At 37.0% G+C, this 14,607-nt stretch overlaps 1 protein-coding gene across 1 annotated transcript; it reads right to left on the bottom strand.

Annotated features, from left to right (window-relative positions):
* Window positions 1–60: 60 nt before the first annotated feature.
* LOC107663377 (protein kinase cGMP-dependent 2) lies at window positions 61–13,067 on the bottom strand. Its single transcript, XM_016453584.1, has 19 exons — window positions 13,002–13,067; window positions 10,392–10,888; window positions 9,358–9,524; window positions 9,023–9,136; window positions 8,317–8,422; window positions 7,641–7,704; window positions 6,360–6,437; window positions 5,319–5,413; window positions 5,006–5,074; window positions 4,827–4,925; window positions 4,333–4,486; window positions 4,077–4,213; window positions 3,763–3,852; window positions 3,548–3,689; window positions 3,305–3,468; window positions 2,042–2,164; window positions 1,868–1,930; window positions 1,473–1,539; window positions 61–923 (listed from the first exon to the last, which is right to left on the bottom strand). The coding sequence occupies exons 2-19, from the start codon at window positions 10,871–10,873 to the stop codon at window positions 828–830; spliced, it is 2,310 nt and encodes a 769-aa protein (XP_016309070.1). The 5' UTR covers window positions 10,874–10,888; window positions 13,002–13,067; the 3' UTR covers window positions 61–827.
* Between the last annotated feature and the right edge of the window lie 1,540 nt (window positions 13,068–14,607).

The raw sequence follows: 14,607 nt of genomic DNA, 5'->3' as shown, positions 1-14,607 counted from the left end.
TTCCACACAAACATCAAACTCCATTATTTAATAGATATTCTCATTTACAAATCACTAGTGTGCACTGACGACTGAACTTAAAATGTGCTGGGAACAAAACTACATTTCAGCTGACATATTTATTTACAATTACTGCAAAGTAGCTTGTAGAATGACTAAACAAAATCTAAATCCTCACACTAAAAATGAAAAATTTTTCCTATTCACAAGGATAAAATAAGCAAGCGCCAAGCATTACATCAACACAAACATATTTGGCTCAGGTGCAGAGGTTACAGTCACCTGAAGTACTTGAACTCTAGGAAAAGTCACTAAAAATACTATTCACATATGTCTGCTTGAATTGCTAACCTTTGAAACTTCATCAGTGGCATTCACAGTCACAGGTGGTTATTACCTTCAGGAGCTCAAATATGTGACATCACCAGGAACATCTCACCTTCTTGACAAACCACTAACCCTTCTGCGCTTCTAAAGGTAAATATTACCAATGGTTTCGCACCATCCTCTATAATGCCCCGGCTACATCATTCTCACAGACTGATCCTGCTCTGACATCTCAGTGGTACAGTTTCAGTCAAATACAGCAATGTTTATCATCACAATGTATGAGTATATCTGAACACGGTGAAACAATTCCCTTCTTATGTCTGTCCTCCTCTGCTGTGCCTCCCACAGCACTAACAGCAGCCTCCGGTCAAGGAGTCCATTGTTGCGGGACATACACTGCTTCTGTTGGCTTAATGGTCTGAGGTTCCTTGGAAGAAAGGCTGGCATGTTGGAGAAGAGTTTTGTTTAACTCACACATGGGTGCACTGAGGGGTCAGTTAGAAGTCTGTGTCCCAACCCGACATTTCATCTGGAGGGATTTCTTCTTGAGGAGGATAACTGTCAAAGTAACTGTGGTCAGTGGGTCCCTTCACCTGGAGGAAAACAAAGAAAAAGAGAACACAAGATAATAATCTGATACATTACTGTTTAAAAGTGTCAGTGATATTTTATTTTTCAGCAAAGATGTATTAAACTGACCAAAAGCGACAAGACTTTTACATTGTTACAAAAAAGTATATAAATGCTCAAAAAATTGCTGTTCTTTGAAACTTTCTATTCATTAAAGAATCCTGAATAAGAGTTTCCACACAAATATTAAGCATTACAACTCTATTCGACAATAATACTTTTTTTGATTAAATCGGCATTTTAGAATGATTTCTGAAGGATCATGTGACGCTGAAGACTGAAGTTGGCTGTTGAAAATTCAGTTTGGCCATCACAAGAATAAATTACATTTTAAAATGATTTTAAATTGTAATAATTTTACAATATTACTGTTTTTGATGAAATAATTGCAGCCTTGGTGATTGTAAATTAAAACATATATACATCTATTATTATATTCGGTATTATATATGTCATTTTATGACACATTCTTATAACACAAACTCTGTCCAGGTAATGTAGGTGTGTTTTACCTCTCTTTTAAGTGGTGATGTCAGACTTCTGGATTTCAGACCACTCCAGCTAAATCCTGTAAACCATCTAAACACCAAAAATCACCATTGTCAAATTTATGTACTGTAGGTGATTATTATTACAGTGTTTATTGATGCCCAGCTTTCAGAATGTTAAATGCAAGTGTAATGTTTCCTAACATGATGGAAACTTGTTTAAAACATCCTCAGAGTGACAATAAATCAAGAGATCTTGGGTTATTTGATCTGCCATCATTGTGAAAAACCAAGCATACTGTGGTTTTTAAAATGCTCTGACTAATATTTTGTTCATATGTACGAGATGAGTACTTCAAATAACTTTTGAGGACATTCTTTAGTCAAACAGCACCAGAATGTGACTGTTGTACTCTCACCTGTGTTTTTTAATATCAGTTATTCCATTCTTCAAATTCCCCAGTCGCTCTGAAGGGTTTTGTCTTCATGAAAAAAAGAGGACAGCAAAATCATATTATGATTTATAGCAGTGGGACCTGAACAGGTTCAGAAAACAACTTGTAAAAGACATTAAAAATGATCCATGATCATACCTGCACAGCTTTCGAATAAGGTCACCGGGCCTCTTGGTGATCTTTTTAGGGAAGTCCATCATCTCCATTCCTTTCAGAATGAATGTGTATATGATCATCTGATCTGAGCCAGTAAAGGGGGGGCTTCAGGAACAATCAGATCAAATATGTTTCAATATGATACTCAGAACCAGTGTTAATTTTGACAGCAAATTTTGATTTAGTTTTAGTCATATATAATGGGATTAGTTACAGTGCATTTATTAAGCATTTCTCTAACATTTCCAAACTCATTATATAGGTTTGATATTAAGGTTTTATCATTATAGACACCAATTTAACATGACTTTATGTTCAAATTAAATAAAATCACTTCTCATAAAGAACAAGAACATGGTCTTATATAGGCTAATTATGCATTCTTTATAGCAACTTGTTAACCATATTCTTCATTCTTTCAAGCAGACATATTTATTTCGATAAATAAATTTAGATTAATCTTTAGGGCTACTAAAGTTTTTCAGTCAAGAGCAGTGCGTCTTTCTTTTGTTGCTTGATTAACATCAATGACTCAGACAACAGCAACTAAATTAGGCTGCTATCCCTTTAAAACCGAATGCACACAGCTGCAATGGATGCAATGTACTGATACACGTTCTCCCTACTGTTTACGTTCACTTAAGACGTAATCAACTGTGTTTACGTGAATACTCATCAAAACGGACAATTCGACATCATTTTGTGTGTAATTCTCCGTTCATGCAAAGTGAAAGAGTACTCGCGCTCTGTGAGATGCGCTTTCTGTGTGTGTACGCTTGTGTCTGCGCTCAGAAAACCGGACCGAATTGAGTTCTCTCGTGCGTCGTCAGATTTATCCATATGTCTGTTCTTCTCTTACTCCCACATATTGACATTTTTGAACATTTTATGTGACGTGCAGCAAGTGTATGTTAGCTTATGTCCCGCTGGGTCATAGGCCTGTACGCATCTAACCTCCGAACCACGCAGCAGATTCGTTCTGAATGAATCTCTTCCCAAATCGTCCCTCCCTAACATTTTCGTCTCGTTTTTATTCGTTGACGAAAATGTCAATAGATTTACCTCATAGTTTTTGTCATTCAAAAAGAGTTTTAGGTTGTTATCATCTAGTTGTCGTCGGTGAAAAAAATGTCGTTGACGAATAACACTGCTCAGAACAAGTCTTTCGTATGCATATGTATTAAGAAATGGCTTCCACATCACGGGGTTTATGACAAGAACATGAAAACGTAAACTGACGCAAACCTTCCTGTGAGAAGTTCAAAGACCAGGATTCCAAGAGACCAGAAGTCCACACTGAGACCGTGACCTTTACTGAGAATGATCTCAGGCGCAACATACTCTGGAGTCCCACAGAACGTCCAGGTCCTCTGGCCACACTTGAGCTTCTTAGCAAAGCCAAAATCCACCTGAGAAAAGATCCTTGGAATCGATATGGCTGCACTGAGTTTACTGAGTGAGGTTTGCTGACGTAGCAGAGGAGCTTACCAGCTTGACGTATCCATCTGTGTCCAGCATGAGATTCTCAGGCTTCAGGTCTCTGTATATGATGCCATTGTTGTGTAGGTAGTCAAAGGCCTCTGTTACGCAGCCCACACAGAACTTGGCAGTGTATTCATCAAAACTCCCTCTGTATTAAAACAGAGACACGTTTAGCTTATGCATTAAACCACTGGACACTGACCACATGAAATGGAGCTAACCTGTCTCTAAGAAGACTCCAGATCTCTCCACCCAAACATGCCTCCAACAGCATGTACACATACTTGTTGTCTTTGAAAGTACGGTACATTCTAAGTGAAAAATGTAGAGATTAGATCAAAACATTCACTGCCACTGGCTTTTCTCTTATTTGGTTACGATCCTTCTCTCTTAATTTGATTATATGAACACTACAGGGATTTGTGAGTGTGTCTTTAAAAGCAACAGTGAACTTCAATTATTATTTTTAAGATGTTCCAATATTTCCTAAAACTCACAAGACTAAACAGGCATTACTAAAACTAGATGAACATACTTCGCAATGAAAGGAGAGTTTGTCTCAAGCAAGATCCTCCTCTCGGAGTAAATGTGTTCTTCCTGTCTGTTATCCACGATGTGCCGTTTCTTGATGCATTTCAGAGCAAACGTCACATTCTCATTCTTCACTTTCACCTAGAGCAAAACTGGCATCATTATTGCTCATATTATTCCCTCGCTTCATGGAAATGGTTTTTGTTGGAATGTTTAAAATGATGAAGAGGAAGTGTGATTATTGTCAAGAAGCTTCTAACCAGTTCAACTCTGCCAAAGCCTCCAACTCCCAGTGTGGCAATAACCTCGAGGCAGCTGAAGGGTATAGTGGATGCAAAGTTGCCCTCTCTCTCTTTCAGCTCTATCATATCATGTGACACTGGGGTGGTGGGAGGAGTGCAGCTTCCTGACCTCCTGAAAGAGTTTAATTGAATATAATTAAATGAGCAAATTTGTGACATTGACCATTGTTCTGCTGATAAAGTCATTTGAAGTGGTCTCAGATTTTTGGACCCCACTGTATGAATAAATAGGTGGACTGGGGATTCAAATACTTAAATCCAAAAAGTAAAATGTGCATATGTACATGTTATTAATTATATGAGTTATATTCTGTCAATTGGAGATTGGTGGCAAATCTCAGCCTTTAGGCTATACTCACTTGAAAACACTGTTTGACAGCACAATGGAGAGGCAAAAAGTCACGAAGATGATATTATCACTGTTTAAATGAAACGAAACAGCTAGTACTTACTTAGCATTTCTCTTCTTATCGTCCCGTGCTAAATTCTCCACATAGCTCTGGAGGTACTTTTTAAGCTCATCAAAAGTCCCAACAGTCTGAGTGAAGGTTCTAAGAAAAGGCCGCTGTTACTGTCAGCGAGTACAAAAAATCAAAAGCAACTCTAAGATGATCTTGAAATGGGAACTCACTCTCGATCAATGACAAGGCATTCCACACCATCCTCATCTGCGATTATATTTGCAGATCGGACATCATCGCTGTGGTTTGACAAAGCACACATTAAGTGCATTAGAAACAAACTGAGCTAAAAATGGCTCCTAAAATGACAGTTCTGTGGATTTGATTGTAATAATATTCTGTTAAGTCAAATACACGTCGACAAGACAAAGTTGCTCTCTGTTACTGCAGTAATACAAAAAGTCCTCATACGCCAAAAGGTTATTGAAACAGGATTAAAGTGGGGAAATGAGAATTGAGCTGGGGATTGAAGACGGACAGCACCTGATGAGGGCCTTCTCTCCGAAATAATCCCCTTTCCCCAAGGTGTTGATGATCTGAGGCTCTTCATGATCCTGTGTGCTCTGTGTGACTTTAATCTGGGCAACACAGAAAGACAGAGGTTACGTTTCAAACCAGTTTAAGAGAACGAATGTAAACGTTATGATCTGTATTTTGGATTTATGGATTTTAATTATATAGATTTCATGTGTGTTGAGATGATGCATCACATATGTAATCAACAATAATGACACTTAAGAAATGGAGTTAGTTCGCTGAATTTTGATTCATTCTCAATCCCGTAAAATGATACAGAAAATCACGATGACCTTCTTGACCTTTCTGATAGCCAGTGTTTGGTGGCTGGCACTAATGGCCTAATTCCCAACACGCTCTCGGACATGGTGGCGACAGGCTGACGAACGAGAACCATCATTTCCTGTAATTAAATTCTCCCCACCTCAAAAACATCTTCCTTCCCACCCCCATCTTGAGCGACAGTGGAGCAGAAATCAACAGGGGATCTGAGCCTGACTAGCTCATGCTAAACAGTTCCTGTTGCTTCCCAGTGGAGAGTCCTGTCTCTTAACCCCTTCAGTGTCGAATTACTGATTTATCTGAAAGCGTTCGACCTCCCACAGACCCAGATCAGCATCTGCAGTGAAGTCCATGAGGATTAGTGGAGTGGAAAAATGGTGCCTCGAGTGGGTTAAATCACTTTTTGTTTTTTTGTTTTTTTGGTGGTATATATCATAACCTCTATACCGGGCTGTAATAAATACTTCAGAAATGTACATGTTGTATTCAGTGGGCTTGATAAAGGGCTATTCACTATATTATTACTAAAAGTTTCTGGGAAGGACGAAATCAATAATGATCATACTGAAAAGGCACATCAACCTCCATCTTCAATGTGTTTGTATTTCATTTTAAGCAACCCCATGGAATGAGAAACAATTCAGTGTTAAGCATAATACACTAATGCAATAAATGCACAGAACCAAGTCTAGCAAAACAAATTGATGATAATATATTGCAAATTACCTTTCCGTTGGCAATTATGTAAAAGGTGTTTCCTTCTTCTCCCTCCCGGATGATGTAGTCTCCTTTATTATAATACTCCTGATCAGGAAACACAAGACAAAACTCATTTAGCTATTGATTTAACCATCAAGCCAGTGCTGTCATATTCCCGGAGAGATCCCCCCAGGGAGACAACAGGAAGGTGGCCATGTCTGCTTCTACAGTGATATAAGTAGATATGCCTCCTACATTTACTGCTTACGTACTTGTCAAACTTACTAAAATGTGTTTTCACATTAGCAGTTAGCAGTTAGAAATTGTATTGGTGACATTAAGGTAACACTTCACTAACAGTTCAACTTCTTTATAATAAATAACAATAACTGTTGCATTAAACTGAATAATTGAACTGATATCCCTCCAATTCAAAAGGAGACCAAGAATGCTTTCAAGTGATTTGCAAAAATGAAGTTCTATTTACAGTGGAATGGAATGATTCAAATGACATTGAAACCTGAGTTCCAAACGTAATAATTTAACCATTCTAGAACATTGTCTGTCAGAGACATTCCAAGGCATTCATTTCTCTGGTCCATGTTCTCAAGTGATCTCCATCCCCAACTGTCTTTCTGACAGAGCTCTGATGTTTCATTAGAGAAGCTCTCTAGGCATGCCACACTCCTCTGAGGGTCTCAAAACATTTGTCTGCTCCTAGCGTCCCGTCTGCATTCCATTCCCCACTGTTTAATGATAGAGTTCCATATTATCTGCATGTTTCAGTCCAAAACATCTGGGCCACTACTGGGTTACATTGCTTCCTTACCCCTAGAGAGGGGAATATAATCAACTCCATCGGAGTGATTGAATAATGACATTCTCCCATTCGACCCCAAGGGCCGACAATCGAGAAGAATGTCCTTGATGTTTTTTCAGCATGGAAGAACACGAGGAGGCTTATTTGACACTGAGTTGACAAAGCCCACACTCTTTTAGAAAAACTCACTTTGCCCCCTCATGGTGAAATGGAATAAACCAGTCAGCAGCCTGTACTGGCTGCTACAAACATCTTTAACAAATCACTCGTCCCCTCAATTGGAGTGAACACTTCGCTCAGCCTTAGTCAAATAAGTATGGTAACAATATGCTGGGCCAGAGTGAAGAAAGATGTAATATCAACAATGTTTTGTCTCTTTGGATCTAGACATTTGAAAACAAGTATTCACTACAGATGGATATATTGGATCTGAGAGTACTGGTTATTTTTCTTTTTTATTCATTTTAATGCTCAAAAGTTTTACTTACCACCTCTAAGCAGTCCACAATCTTAGTTAGTTTGTCCTCAGGTAGACTGGCAAGAAGTGAAACACTACAAAATAAATAAATAAATAAAATAAAATAAAATGTTAGAACAGTTGCAAGATCATTTGATTTTCTAAATATAACTTTTGCCATTTTTGTCTCATGCATTTAACTCAACATTAAATCAGTCCAGTGTTCATCTGTTATAAAATACATTGGTTTATTTATTTATTTATTTTGATCTATGACTGTCATATGGCTAAACTAATACAAGCAATTTAAGACTTCCCCTTCGACTCGGAATGAAGTGATGGTTATGGAGAACATTTGTGTTTATTTAATCTTATATAAGCTTATATAAGATAAGATCTCTCAATCTTTTCTTATTAGAATGTCTTCAAGAGCCCTCAAATTGAATTTTTGCATTTTCCTCCTTTCATGTTTGCTATTTAAACTGATAGTTATATAAGCAAGGTCACAGAGGTCACTTCAACCAGTGACTTTCATTATCAATAGCATGGCTAATGCCACCCCAAAAAAAATCTAGCGTTGTTTGATCTCCACAACGTTTCATGCAAAAAACACTCTTTGGTGTTTTCTGGTCCAGCTAATGCTTGGCTACACATTATGTGGTAGGACACCACAGTAAACAGCGGGAGGGATGAGCAGTTTGGATTACCTCCTCAGGAAGTTGCGGTATTGCTCGTGTCGAGCCTCGGCAGTCATCCGCATGATGTTGTGAAAGACTTCTCGATCGAGGGCCCATGTCTTCACATTGCTGGCAGCTGCGATCATAACAAAACTGCAGGTAAGGGAAATACAAGAAGCTTCCTCGTTCCTCGCTGAGTGGCGTCCATTTAAACTTCAGTGGTTCAGTAACCAAGAAACAACAGCTGCTTCCAGTAGGGCCATTAGGAAGTGATTACATTTTATCGTAGAGGAAGAAAACGTCTAATAGATTTTGAGTATCAACGACTCTTAATGGTCACATTAAGAATTAACCACTGAAATATAATGACTTATAATTTAACATTACTGGTAAAAATCATGTTTTACCACACATCTGTGTTTTTTTAGGAGTGGAAATAAAAGATATTTATGAACAGGCATTTGACATCCAGCCACGTGAACAAACAAACAAACAAAATTACTGCCAAACCAATAAGATTAAGGCTACAAGACAACACAATGTTGTTTTAGTTCTCGCTGGTGTTTATTTGATAGCCTGTGGCTACATGAGGCCAATCCATGGTCACAGCATGAAATAAACCCACCGAGCTGCCATGCAAGGACAATCTGAATTCTCGGTTAATCAATTATGTAACATATTTGTCAGAAACAGCTCATCGAGAGAAACAGAATGGAGCCCAAAGGAAATACTTCACCTTTGACCGAGGCAGTCCTGGTGCAATTGTACAAGATGGCTAATTCACCAAATGTGATCCAGACTGCTATCGATGTGAGCAGCTTGTTGTGCTGATAGACATCTAATTTGCCATCTGTAAGAGAAAACAGTACTTAAACTCAATTTGTGTTTTTTGCACCTTAATTCACTTTGGTTTGTCCTATTCATAAAGAGAAAACAGTTGTGATTTATATTGAATGGTGGTAGCTAATGACTAAAACTGGCTTAAAAGGGTTCCTCATACAGTATTATCTTTATATTAATGCCTAGTCAGTGATTATAATGGAATAATACAATAATTTACTAAATTTGTACCTGCAAGCACAAACAGGTGGTTTCCCGGCTCTCCTTGTTTAATGACGTATTCTCCCTGATGGTACGTCCTCTCATACATGCATTCCACCATGTCTTTGACCTGTTGCACTTCAAGTCTTCTCAGATACTGGTTCTTATTCAAAGCATCTGTGAGGAGCTTCTTTATACTGTTAGAAACACATTTGTTAGAAGATGAACAAAGAAAAATGAAATGTACAAAAGAATACTGTTTAGCTTGAGACTGTGATAGCGGTAATGTTGTTATTCTTTGACCGTCACATTATTCATATTATTTAAGACGGACCAATTGGACAGTTCACGCTATGAAGCGCACCAGTTGTTTCATTTTAAGTGTTAGAATAGAGACAAGATAATGAATCTCAGCATGGTGTTTTGCAGGCAGATTAGACCAACTTAAGTCTCCTGACATAATGAGCATCTATGCACATGGTCTCCCAGAAGCTTAGCATATGAAAAACACTGACTAATTACCAACATAAAAAAATGGCACATCTATTTTAGCTCTTTGAGGATGCTTGATACAATAATGAATTCCTGTTCAAATACACAAACATACAGTATATAGCACGTACACATTACATGACCTTTTAAGGTAACCTGAAGCCTTAGAGTTCACAAACATAAAGCTCATTTACTCATGATTTTAAGCAATAGTTAATCAATCCCTAATTCACACAAATCTGCCAGTTAAGCAAGAACACATTTAATTCAACCGATTCTTTTAAAAACAATGAATGCAACAAATTCTGCTTTGACTTCGCTTAGAAGTATTTTGTTGGCCGAGCAAAATATACAAAATAACCTGCAATGCTGTATCTAAAAAGTTATTCAGTATTAATTCATCACATATTGCAGACATTATAATATAATATAAAATCACAGCTATCCGCTCTTCTCTTCTCCTTTTGCTTAAATATACACAACCCAACAACTACCATGACCACAACTGTCAATCAAACATAGTAAGGAATTGCCTTTGTGATCAAAAGCAGAACATGAATCATATCTCTCACCTTTGCTCTTTCCAGACTCGTGCACTCTCAAAGTAGAACTTTGGTATACCGCTGGAATCATATGTTCTAGATGAAGGTTCGGCAGAAACTCCAGCTTTTGCTCCTTTCCTCCTGTTGAGGGTATCTCTGAGCAGGCCAGTGAGACACTGACTGACCCTTTCTTTGATAGGTGATGGCAGAAGACCTAACTCCCCTTGATTCTTCAGTGCATCCTGGAGCTTGCTGAGCTGTAGACACTTGTTCCTCAAAGTGTCAGAGATCTCTGAGATGGTCTGTCTCTGCTGGGCCAGCTGCTCCTCTAAATGTTTGATCTGAAGCTCTTTGGCATTCAAGTCTTCATCCTTCTTCTTTAGTTGATTCTCCAATTCTTCCACTCTAACTCTGAGAACTTGAGAAACCGAGCTTGATTCTCCATTGTTTTTGGATTTGGCGGAGCCACTGACCTGCTTAAGAGGGTTCAGCTTCATCGATCCATTTCCCATTTTGGCACTTTTATTCTACAATAAAAGATGATCAAGTTCAATTTGCTGTGGAATGGCATCACACAATATAATTAAAATGATTCTAGTCTAATATGATTAACAATTATAATATATTTAATATTTTAGTCTTAACCTTTATTTTTCTTTTGATGCCAATTTAATGGCTTGAAAAATGTATTTAACAATGACATACCAGGCTGATACTTTTCCTAATCTTATAAGAAGTGATTATATACAAAATTAGAAGTTACTTATTATTGCTTAACTTATAAGTTAAGGGTTAGGGTTAGGGTTATTATATTTAGTAATCTAAATATTACTGTGTGGAGACGTGCTGATATCGCGTTTGGTCTCGTTCTGTATCAGCGACTAGTCGACTTCGACTCGACTTTCATCACATAAAAGTCGACTTCAACAAATCAGAAGTCGTTCAACCCCTAGTATGTACATATACAGTATATATGTATGTGTGTATGGTTGTACATACACATATGTAGTTTTTTTTTTTTTTGGTGTTTGGTTTAGTGTTACGTTAGAATCATAATTATACTCATACCTTTTGTTCTTTAATATTTTTAATTGTTTTTAGCTGTATTTTTTTGTTTTTCATTTAAATGTTAAGTTTTGAAATTTTGTTGTATGCATTTGTCATTTTTATTTAATCTATTTATTTTTAAAATGTGTATAGGTAGTATTTATAAAGTTTCAGCTTTTAGTTTTGGATCTATTTTTAGTTGTTTTAATGCTACTATTGATTGCTTCTGTTGTCCTCATTTGTAAGTCGCTTTGGATAAAAGCGTCTAATAAATGACTAAATAAATAAATAAAAAATATTACTTATGTCCCATATATAAAACAATAGGTCTATATCATTGCAATAAAATCCAATAATTTTTTTGATTTTTCAAAGTGATCTACTTTACTAATAGATTTAGTAATATTTGCCTACTGTGTTTTCATTAGGTCAAGTGAATTTAGTAAAATATTTGAGTTCTTTTTAATTTGCTATTTATTCATTTTTACCCATACATCCAGAAGGTCACAAGGACAACCAGAGCTTGAGGATTAAATATGTGTGTGATTGCACATGGTGTGTTAATTTTAATATTGAACCTATTGCCATTTAGTCCCTGTCTCAACACAGATTTCTTGATAAATAATATAGATAATGCTGCTGGTTTTCTGGGTGTGTGCTGATCTTTTGTTGTCAGATTTGATGCTGGCATTTGTCCCCGGCAGAACACAACTTTGATGGTAAAGGTTAGGGGATCCTCCCAAGCCTTTCATCTACCTGTCATGTATCTCATTATGAGGGGCTTAGACAGTGGCACAAGACACAGAATGATCGTCCATATTTCTATACCTTAGATAAAAAGAGAGAGCGTGCGTTTTACCAGAGATCTGTTGGCCCCAGTGATTTAGACCTAATCAATAATTTAGAGGCACACTAATACCGGATGGCACCAGCACCCCGTGAGTGTGCAGTATGCTCTTTCCTGGACTATCTGGTGATGTCATTCTTTGCTGCCCTTCATTGATGGAAAAATGAAATAAGATGCTTCGTAATTCGCTCTGGGTTACAAATGCACAATGGACACTGGACACTCCCACCACAGAGAAAAATGTTTGAGCACAATCACAGTATTTACAGTACAAGAGCTTTGAGCAGACCTCATACACATCCATCTCCATACAGAAACTTTGTTAAACACAGTATGCAACTCAGTAAGACTGTTATTTTGTTATTTTTGATATTCACAGGATATCTGATTATCTTTATGTACTTACATCCATGAGAGATTTCTGTTATTTAATTTAGACAGGATGTTTACAGCAGGAAATACATATTCAAGGTAATTCACTTGTTATATGCTAAACACAAATACATAGAATTACAAATAAACTTAACCTATAAATCAATACATTTATAAAGTTTTTGTCTAACAATGCATGAATGACAAAAACTTCAATAATTTAAAAATCGTACTTGAAATGGTACTGAACTGCAGTTTATAAGCCTATGGCGCTCTTGCATAAGACATACAGACGTTACACCTGTTCCTCCGTTTTATCTTTGAACTAAACGCCGCTTAGAGGCATAAAGTTTTAAATGACAGGAAAAACCTACCGTTTTCGTGTACAGGAACTCTTCTTCGATGGCTGAAAGACAGTGTTGTGTGTTTGAGGTAGCAGCCCCAGTCAGCGGCACCGTTAGAACCCCCCCCCCCCCCCCCGCACAAATTTTTTTCATTCAATCATTGTACAAAAAGCAACACTAGTAAGCATTTTATGTATTTATATTTATCATATATATTTTGTATATATTTATATATTATTTATATAGCAACACCACACACACACACACACACACACACACACACACATAGGCTACATATACTGGCAGCATGTGTCATTTCTCCACAATAACTACACTCAGTCCCTTTAGCAGTCTTCATGACAGCAGGATATTTTATTGATCTCTCTCTCTCTCATTTTTATGTCATCACTTAATTATTAATTTATTTGTTGAAGTTTTCTCCTGCTGAGATGTTGTTGTTTTAAATGTCACGTTTTAAATATTTAAATTTTGTGTATTAATTACAAGATCTGTTTTTTTAAACAAAACAAAACTATACTTTACTATATACTGAAGTAAAACGTGTACAAACTAATCCCGAAACTGTTTAGAACAGACTCTATTCCATCATTGACACCGAAATCCTATGGAGTTTACGGAACGTTTCCATGTACATTCATGTATCCAGAGAGAGAGAGAGAGAGAGAGAGAGAGAGAGAGAGAGAGAGAGAGAGAGTTCACACAGTGCTAGACTATTACAGCAATCCCAGAGTCAGTTGAATTGATTTAATTGCATTTACGTGAATCAGAGCCAGTGACTTACATCAGAGGCTGAAGCCTGTGGCAATTGAAAGCTGTCATTAATATGAACTGTGCGTCACATATTTGCAGCAAATATTAATTGAATACTGAGATTATAAACTTAAAAAATAAATTCAAACGAGTTTTTGTTTTATATATTCCTATATTTTATACATGTAAACACAGATACATTAAATAATACATAGCCTATTACAAATAGATATTTCTGTCACAAAATTATATTACAAAATTCCATATATATTTTTTCAAACCATCACAATTCCACTTGCAAGAGCTTTACTGACCCTACTGAATACATAGTTGTCTTAGAAATCTGATGGTTTGATATTTGACCAGTAGATGGAGACAGAGGCCCATTTCTCTTCTCCTGCATTACGTTGAATGTGTACAGTAGCCTACATCATGTACATCGTGGCTTTTTTAACATTGTTTTCAAACATTGTCATTACAGTTATTATAATTTATATAAACATATTGCGTATGCTACATAAATCTGCATACACAATATAAATTGGTGACCGATCACTGACTTTCCTCGCTTTAAATCAACAACTTTCAGAAAATGGCTTGTTCTGACATTTTTGCTGCGCCCTCCTCTTCTCAAAATACATCACTTGGTGCCATCATTCTTGCGCTATATGACTCCCAGCTCACTCCAGTCTGCTGATCCTGCATGGACCTAAACCCTGTACAAATCTCAGGCTGGATAAATGAACATTTCCAGCTCAACCTAGCCAAAAAACTCATTACAGCATCACTGTTCATCACTGTTCATCTGAACTCATCAACAACACCACCACCCAGGTGAGTCCGGATCTTTGGAGGACTGTCTGAT

This window comes from Sinocyclocheilus anshuiensis, unplaced genomic scaffold, assembly GCF_001515605.1.
Source record: "Sinocyclocheilus anshuiensis isolate Anshui unplaced genomic scaffold, SAMN03320099.WGS_v1.1 scaffold1531, whole genome shotgun sequence".
Taxonomy (NCBI): domain Eukaryota; kingdom Metazoa; phylum Chordata; class Actinopteri; order Cypriniformes; family Cyprinidae; genus Sinocyclocheilus; species Sinocyclocheilus anshuiensis.
Note: the sequence above shows the minus strand (reverse complement) of the source record. Positions and strands in the feature narration are given on the sequence as shown.

Coding starts and splice junctions, on each gene's coding strand:
- LOC107663377 (XM_016453584.1), bottom strand. CDS start 10,873: ATGGGAAATGGATCGATGAAGCTGAACCCTCTTAAGCAGGTCAGTGGC. Junction 8,423..9,022: donor CAGGACTGCCTCGGTCAAAG/GTGAAGTATTTC, acceptor TTATGATCGCAG/CTGCCAGCAATGTGAAGACA. Junction 4,214..4,332: donor GCTTTGGCAGAGTTGAACTG/GTTAGAAGCTTC, acceptor GTTTTGCTCTAG/GTGAAAGTGAAGAATGAGAA.